General features: G+C 35.2%; 1 protein-coding gene across 1 annotated transcript; it reads right to left on the bottom strand.

Moving 5' to 3' along the window:
- Positions 1 to 1,395: 1,395 nt before the first annotated feature.
- LOC123886585 (uncharacterized mitochondrial protein AtMg00810-like) lies at positions 1,396 to 2,241 on the bottom strand. The gene has a single exon (XM_045935889.1). It carries the CDS (start codon positions 2,239 to 2,241, stop codon positions 1,396 to 1,398), a length of 846 nt encoding a protein of 281 aa, XP_045791845.1.
- Between the last annotated feature and the right edge of the window lie 6,885 nt (positions 2,242 to 9,126).

Below are 9,126 nucleotides of genomic sequence, written 5' to 3'. Positions count from 1 at the left end.
CCTTGTCTAACATATCGGTGGTTCCGATATCGACTATTCTCGTAATCATGACTGTTAATTCACAAGTAGGTGTGTTCTAATTTCATATAATATATCGATCTTTGAATTTTAATTCGTTCATTAGATTGGAACGACACATTGGGCATTGAACAACCTTACAAATGACTCTAACACCACATCTTCGCCAAAAACTTTAAGGCATTAAGTTTTTTTTTTTTTGAAGAAGCTAAAATGGAATATATTAACACAAACAACCTCCCCAGCACAAGACGTACCAAAGTAGACTACAAAAGTTTACAATAAAGTCAAAATGCATTAGATTTATGAGTCATCTCACTTATAAAGTATTCAATCTCAACTATTCCAATTAATGTGAGACTTCACTCACACTTGATAGATCGATCTAACAAATATTAGACATTCGACAAATTATAAATGATAAAATATATAATTCAATATTAAAAAAATAGAGGGTCCAAATGGATCAATCTGCGAACCTGCGAATTCTTTTCACATGTCTTAATGGTCCAACACTCCAACTCACATGGACTAAAATATACACAACAAAAGAAAATGGTCTTAAACTCGCACTGTAGCACATATTGTAAATTATACGGATCGGTACGTAGACTTTATATAAAAAAAATGCGGTGTCAAAAACATTTGTGCATTATACTCTTAACTCAATGTAACAATCACAAGTATTTTAGCTTCCTTCATGAACTTATATTAAAAAACTCTCATCTCTTATTCACAAACTTTTCTGTATAGTAATATTTTTCACAAACGCGACCTTAAGTTTCAAAATAGTGGTAAAAAACTTGCTTAACAAGGTTGTGATTCGTGATAATTTGATTTGAGCTTGCTTGTAAAATTATTCTATTCGATCTTTAAGAAAGGGAACATATGCAAACCACCAGCTGTCCGGATATGGTGTGATTTTTACTGTATATATAGCATCAAATACAATAGAAGCATAAGCAAATTAAAGTGTATGTGTTTATAAAAAAAAAATAAAAAATAAGCATTCTGCTCGTCGTTTAGTCGGTTCATAACAATCAATTTCTGGACAAGTCTCATGATGGGTAGAGAGTGTACACTAGTCTGTGCTCGTGCATCTGGGTGATCCTTTAAAAGAAAATTGAGAGAAAGATAAGTGCTTTGTTTTTTATTAGAATTGTGAACGTTGATTACAAGAGTTGGAAAAGAGATAAATATATAGAGAATAATGTGCAACAGCTCTGCATAATTATAGCTTGATGAATCCTAAAAAATAGAGAAGTTTCCTTTATTTGAGGAGATAAGAATACTGGTTATTTGACTAATTTGAATTGCTGCAATTATAGCCTTTAATCTCCAACAGCTCTCCATTGATTGTGCCATCAATATGAGATTTCACTTTGCTCCAGTCTTGCCTTTTTCCTTCTCTGTACAGCAAGTATCATAACTGCTGTCTAAGGACAGCTGCATACTGCTAATACCCTCCCTCAAACGAGGCCGAGGTTGAAGGCAGAGTTTGGGCTGAAAATGTACGAGAGCAAACTTTGACACTGGTTTAGTGAAGAGGTCAGCAACTTGATCATTGGTGGGAATGTAGTGAGTGGCAAGAAGGCCTAGTGCAACTCGTTCGCGAACAAAATGGTAATCCAATTCAATGTGCTTGCTGCGGGCATGAAAAACTGGATTGATGGTCATGTGAAGAGAACTAATATTGTCACAATAGAGTATTGGAGGTGAGGCAAGGGGAACATGAAGGTCTTTCAAAAGGAATGTCAACCATGTGAGTTCAGCTGCTGTGTTTGCCATGGCCCTATATTCAGCTTCAGTGCTGGAACGAGAGACTGTGTGTTGTTTCTTTGCACACCATGAGATGATATTTCCTCCAAGAAAGGTGCAGTATCCGGTGGTAGAGCGTCGAGTAGTAGGACAACCTGCCCAATCTGCATCAGAAAATGCAAAGAGATCAAGTGTAGTATTGGAAGTGAAATGAAGACCTACATTGATTGTTCCTTTGACATATCGTAAGATACGCCGAACCATTTTTAAATGTATAATTGTAGGAGAATGCATGAATTGGGATACATAGTTAACACAATAGGAGAGATCGGGCCGAGTAAGAGTGAGATATTGTAGAGCTCCAACAAGCCCACGAAAGTAACTTGGATCATCAAGGGGAGTGTCATTTGATGCAATCCTGGTTTTCGCTTCAAGTGGTGTGCTCATTGGCTTACAATCAACCATGTTAGCTCGTTCAAGGATAGTAAGAGCATAGTGGGTCTGGGATAGATGGAGTCCATCGGTTGTCGGCAGTATCTCAATTCCAAGGAAGTGGTGAAGAGGTCACAAATCCTTCATAGCAAATTCAGATTGCAAAAGTTGAATGAAATCTGAAACTAGAGAAGCAGTGGATCCCGTGAGAAGTATATCATCTACATAAAGGAGAAGAATTAAAGATCCTACAGTGGAATGCAAAATAAATAAAGATGGGTCAACCAAGCTACAAAAAAAACCATAATCAATAAGAAAAGAACTAAAGCGATCAAACCATGCCCTAGGCGCTTGTTTAAGACCATAAAGAGCTTTTTGAAGTTTGCAGACATGGTTAGGGTATTGAAGATCAACGATGCCGGGAGGTTGTTCCATGTATATGTTTTCAGAAAGTACACCATGTAGAAAGGCGTTTTTAACGTCTAGTTGTCGAATGGACCATTTCTGAACAAGAGCTATAGTCATGATTAATCGGATGGTTCCCGGCTTAATTACGGGGGAGAAGGTTTCGGTATAGTCCACTCCATCTACTTGGTGATATCCTTTTGCTACAAGGCGGGCTTTGAGGTGGTCTAATGATCCATCTGATTTGAGTTTTGATTTGAAGACCCATTTAGAGCCAATAACATGTAGGTTAGGGGTGCAAGGAACAAGTTTCCAAGTTTGATTCTTATGTAAGGCCTCAAGTTCTTCATCCATGGCTGCCTTCCATCCAGGATGAGCTAAAGCTAAATGAATATTATGCGGATTACGTGGGATGTCGGCACTAGGTGTGGTGATTAAGGCATACTTAGGATTAGGCTTTATAATTCCATGTTGTGAACGAGTAGTCATTGAATGCATAGGTAAATTTTGTGGAGATTGGGTCTGGAGAGATGATTCAGGCTCAGGCTGTAGGGTTGAAGCATTTGTCGCAAACTCAATTTCTTCTTCAGTTTGTAAATGATGTTGAGAGTTTTCAAGGTTTTCTGGGTTAGGTTGTGCGTGTTGTTCCAAATGATTGACATGCATTGTAGGGGGCTGTAAGGAAGAAGAATGCATTAAATTTGTTGGTAATAGGCTTAAGCACGGTGGAGTTGGAGCTGTTTCTATCAAGTCTGCACAAGAATCAGGGTTAGTGTGAGGTAGCCAAGAGTCAAATATACTAACTACATGTGGTGTAGGAGAGGGGATTGTATTGTGATGATTACTCTTATATGGAAAAAACAACTCATCAAAAACAACATGCCGTGAGATAAAATTTTTTTTACTAGAAGGGTGAAAGCATTTATATCCTTTATGTGTATCACTATATCCAACAAAAACACAAAGAATAGTTTTTGGATCAAATTTGTGACGTCGTGTGTCCCATGTGTAGGGGAAGAATTTAGAGCCAAAGACTCGTAGTGAAGAATAGTTTGGATGTGTCCCGTGCAAGGCAAACTAAGGAGTTTCAAAATTAAGAGAAGATGATGGAAGTCTATTAATAAGATGGACAGCTGTAGTAAAGGCTTTGACCCATAGAAATAAAGGAACACCACTATGAAACAACATAGTCATACCTAGTTCACGTATTATTCTATGTCGCCTTTCAACCATACCTGTTTGTTCGGGGGTATATGGGCATGATACCTGATGGATAGTACCTGTTGCACGAAAATGAGTTGAAAGTTTGGAGTTGATGAAATCTCCTCCTCCATCAGAGTGAAATATCTTAATTTCTTTGTTAAATTGTTTTTTAACATATTGTTCAAACGATAAGTAAGCATTAACAAAGTCAGATTTATGTTGTAAGGGAATAATCCATGTATACTTAGAGAAATCATCAACCAAACATGCATAATATTTAAATTTAGCAATAGATAAAATAGGAGCAGGGCCCCATAAATCACAATGTATTTTTTCAAAGATAGTAAAACTAAAATGCTCAGACGAAGAAAAAGGTAATTTACTAAGTTTTCCCAATTGACATCTATCACAAAGATGTTTAGATTTCAAAGTTCCAACTACATCAATTAGCCCTTTATTCTTTAGAAGTTGTAAAGCTAAAGTTTGAGGGTGTCCTAGACGTTGATGCCAAATATCCGCCGACCCAGATTTGAAGCGATAAGAAAAATATGATTCAAGCACAAATGAGAGGACATATAGATCACCCTTGCGTCTCCCTGTAATCATTGGTTCCCCCGTTTCTCATTCCTTTACACAAAAATCAGAATTAGAAAATTCACAATTAACAGGATATTGATTGGTTAATTGGCTTACAGAAAGCAAATTCTTTTTTAAGTCAGGGACAAGTAAAACATTATGAAGAGGTAGTGTAACATTTTTTTGCTTAATGAAGGAGTCTCCAATACCATGAATTGGTAGAGAAGAACCATCACCAATGAGCACAGAGTCTGTACCTGAATATTGTCGTATGTTACTCAACATACTTGCTTTACCTGTCATATGATTAGAGGCTCCGGTGTCTGAGGTCCATTCTGTCTCAGCAATTGTGTTGTCCAAAGTGAGTACTGCAAGTGCTTGAGGTATATCATCAGATTGTGTGGGTTTCTTTGGCACCCACCAGCATATTTTTGCTATATGACCCACAACATCACAATATTGACATTTCTCATTTCGATAAAGCTCTCGCTCTGCCGGAGTCATGCGGCGCTCTCCTGGAGGTGGAGGACGACGTTGTTGCTTGGTCAGCGTGGGGTGACTTTTGTTTTGGTTACTAGACTGTTGAGCATGAAACCCTCGTCCTGTTGATGTGAAGGTTTGAGAATTCCCCCGATTTCGAGAAGAATTTTGACGAGATCTTTGTTGTTGTCCGTAAAAGGCCATTTGAGGAGTAAGTGAGTTTTGCATGTTGTTACGGCGGGAAAACCAATTGCGCCGTTGATCAAGGCTCTGGAGTTGTGAGATAAGCTCCGAGTATGATGGTCTTGGAGGTTTTAACATGGTGGTTGTGAAGGTTTCATAATCAGGGCCAAGACTTGTGAGGAGATAAAATACCTTTTCTTTGTCTGGGATTGGTTTCCCAATTGCAGCAAGGCTGTCACATAGACCTTTGAAAGTGCGAATGTGTTCACCAATAGTTTGATTTTCTTCCTTGCGGAAGTACGTCATTTGTTGACGGAGTGTAAACTCACGCTCTTGTGAATCCTCTGCATATGCATCTTTGAGTGCAGACCAATCGGCATGAGCAGTGTCTATGCCAACAACCAGTCCAAGTGCTTCTTCGGAGAGAGTTCCGATTATCCAACCTCGGAGAAGACGGTCTGCCTTGCGCCATTTGACGAATTCGTCAGTTATTTTTGGGACAAATTGTTCTGAGTTAGTGGTGTTGTTGGGATCTGGGGTTGTGAATTGAGTAGGGGCTGGGTCTTCATTTGTTAGATGACCAACCAAATCTTGACTTTCTACAAGGGCTAAGGCTTGTTCACGCCACAATGGGTAGTTTGTAGGGTTGAGTTTTAGAGTGATAAAATTACCAACATTGAGGGATAGAGAAGTCATGATTTTTTAATGGGTGGGTGTTCACAAATCAAAAAAAGGCTCGTGATACCAAAAAGAAAATTGAGAGAAAGATAAGTGCTTTGTTTTTTATTAAAATTGTGAACGCTGATTACAAGAGTTGGAAAAGAGATAAATATATAGAGAATAATGTGCAACAGCTCTGCATAATTATAGCTTGATGAATCCTAAAAAATAGAGAAGTTTCCTTTATTTGAGGAGATAAGAATACTGGTTATTTGACTAATTTGAATTGCTGCAATTATAGCCTTTAATCTCCAACAGCTCTCCATTGATTGTGCCATCAATATGAGATTTCACTTTGCTGCAGTCTTGCCTTTTTCATTCTCTGTACAGCAAGTATCATAACTGCTGTCTAAGGACAGCTGCATACTGCTAATACCTTTGAGTGAGAGATCTGTACGAGGACACAATTCACCCAATACGATTCTTATCTAGTTTTTCCATTCTCGTATGAGGCTAAAAACTTTATCATCAACGGGTCAGAACAAAGTGATTCATCATGCTCAAATATGAGGCGATCGTTTAGAAATTAATGACTCTTTAAAGAAGGGCTTGATTCACAGTGTATGTATTGTACAAGACTATAAGCAAGAGGATATGCATAAGTCAAAATCAAATAACATTACAAAATCTTAATTAGATATTTAAAATTGAATTCTTTTTTTTAGTGAAATTTAAAATTGACACTTTTTTTTCTTCTATAAATGATGACACAAACTTTTGTTTTTTTAAACTCTATTGTTAAATAGTGATTCCTTAATTTTTCTTCAAGCTATTACACGAAGAATTTTTTTTTATCTCTCAGTTGTGGATTATTTGACTACTTCAACGAGTGTTAAGTACAATGTGTGGGGCTATCCTATTCTTTTCAAAAATACTCATTCCATCTATAGAATACTCAATCCAGTGTTAAGTACTTGTTTGATGGATTGAGTATTTTGAAAAGAATAGAGTTCAATATTTATAGACAAATGCTAGATTTATTGGCCATAATAATTTTTTTTTTGAATAAGCTAAATTAGCCCACTCAAATTGGCACCAGAGAGAATCGAACCTCAGACCTCAAGAGGAGCACACTTCCAGATCCCAAGCCAATACCAATGCACCAACCCAAGTGGGTTTTGGCCATAATAATTAATGTACGTAGCGGCCTACTAATATTATCTTGTTTGGCTATTTGTGCGGGAAGAAGTACATGAATTCTCTCTTCATAGATGATCATGGCATCCCATGTTCGACTCAACATTTTCCATTTCGTGATATGATCTATCAACCTAATCCATTGTGTGCAACTTCCTCACATTGTGGTTTTCGCAATATTCGACCGCTATGGTGATAGTGCAGCTATTAACATGCATGAAACATGTTCTTAAACCTAATTGTCTAGCTCTATTGTGTTTTGACCAAATATAAAGTCTTGGTGACAATAATAGACTTCAAAATATTTGATCGACTCCCTCATTTTCAGTGTGTTTGTACTCGTCAAACATAATATCGACTGAGTGAAGTTCAATTATCCATTAATCGCATGTCTTGCTGATTTCAAATGGCATGTACGTACTTTATTTTTAGTTGTAAATAAATTCATTACTTCTTATCACTTGGACCGATTCTCTCACCTTTCTCTAGGCTTAATAACATATTTATTTTTTTTAAAATAATAACATGTACGTTTTCATGGGGGATCTAATTGTTATTTTATTTATATATTTTTTATTTTTATATATTATAAGATTAGGTTGTTTTAGCCGGTGTGATCTTTTCAGATTTGTGGTATCAATTGATTCTAGTAATTTATCGGGTTTATTCTTTTGATTTATATAATAATTTATAAAGAATAAAGAGATAAAGAATATAAGATTCAATAATTCACCTTTGATTGTGGAATATGTCCCTCATAATATACTCTTTTTTTCTTTTCTTTTTCTTTCTTTTCCAGATATATTTATATATTCCTCAATAGTATATGATATGTGATTCCTCTCTTAAAAAGCCATTTTTCTTTTACAAGAACAAACTTAACTCATTAGCAACATAGGTTGTAATTATCCAAGTTATATGACCCACAAAACTTGTATTAATATATTATATATGGTTCAATTGGATCTCCACAAAATTGTTATGCTTAAAATTATCATGTTAAACAGTGTTTTTAGACAATGATTAAAAAATTAAAAATAAAAACAAAAGTTTTTTAAATAGAAAAAGATTCTTTTTTAAAAATTCAAAGTATTGAATGTACTACTTTCAAAATTATATTATCATTTTTATTTCCTTAATCATTAACTGAGACACTGTTTAACATTTCTCTTTTGTAAAATATATTGTTTTAAAATAGGAGCTAGCTACTAATACTATAGTATATCAAGCTTAGTTGCAAATTTCTAACCTTGTTTTAAAATAGGGGCATGACCAACTTGATTTGAACACACACAAATAGTGAAAAACCAATCCATATATAGTTTTCCTTTTTCATAGATAACTTCTCACCAAAAGAAGTTCATCATTAATTCTTTAAGATTTTTTTACTAAGAGTGAATGGAAGAAGAAAAATGGTCATACCATAGATTTTTTACTAAGCTTTAATTATAAATTTCAATTTTTTGAGTGCAACTTCACCCCACCTTGCAACTAGTCTTGGACTTACTATTATGATGGATGATTCCATTTGCATCTAGGACATTATCTAGGATGGATTATTCATCCTTTAGAAAATGCAAAAAAGAACATAGTTAAAATCTTTGGGATCCTTAAATGATGTTGCAATGTTGCAATGTTGAATGTTGAATGTTGAAGTTTACTTTTGAGTTGCTTAGCTACTTTCTTGAGAGGGAGATTTTTCAACTATAAGATTTGAGACCAAATCTTCTTTGGTCTTTCAAAATTCTTCCATACAAATCTTTTATTATTTAGAGATCATATGATATAATTAAGGATGTTTTTTAATGAATATCTTAGACATTGTGGTTGGTTGGAATGTGACTTTTCTCTTGTGGATGATAAATATTTTAGTTAGATTTAGAGTTATTTGAATAAATCATCGCTTTGTAGTCTTTAATCAAGTTGGGTTTTATGCCTTTGACCTACCCACCAACTATATAATTCTTGTCGGTTTGTTTTATTTCATTTGTATATCTAAATAGGTTGATCCTTTGAAATGGAATGTTACAGTGTATAATAGCATCCATTGAACATAATTTATGTAATTTATTTTCTGTAGTTTATCTTTTATTTGGTAAGCTCTAGTGTGTCACATTACATTTGTATAATCCATAATAATTTACTCTAATAAAGATTTTATCACCAAGTTTCAAATATTTTTGTTTTCATTGGAGCATATTTTTGTTTTCATTG

Source organism: Trifolium pratense, linkage group LG5 (assembly GCF_020283565.1).
Source record: "Trifolium pratense cultivar HEN17-A07 linkage group LG5, ARS_RC_1.1, whole genome shotgun sequence".
In the NCBI taxonomy this organism is placed as follows: Eukaryota; Viridiplantae; Streptophyta; class Magnoliopsida; order Fabales; family Fabaceae; genus Trifolium; species Trifolium pratense.
The sequence above is the reverse complement of the archived record's forward strand: the minus strand, read 5'-3'. Positions and strand labels throughout refer to the sequence as shown.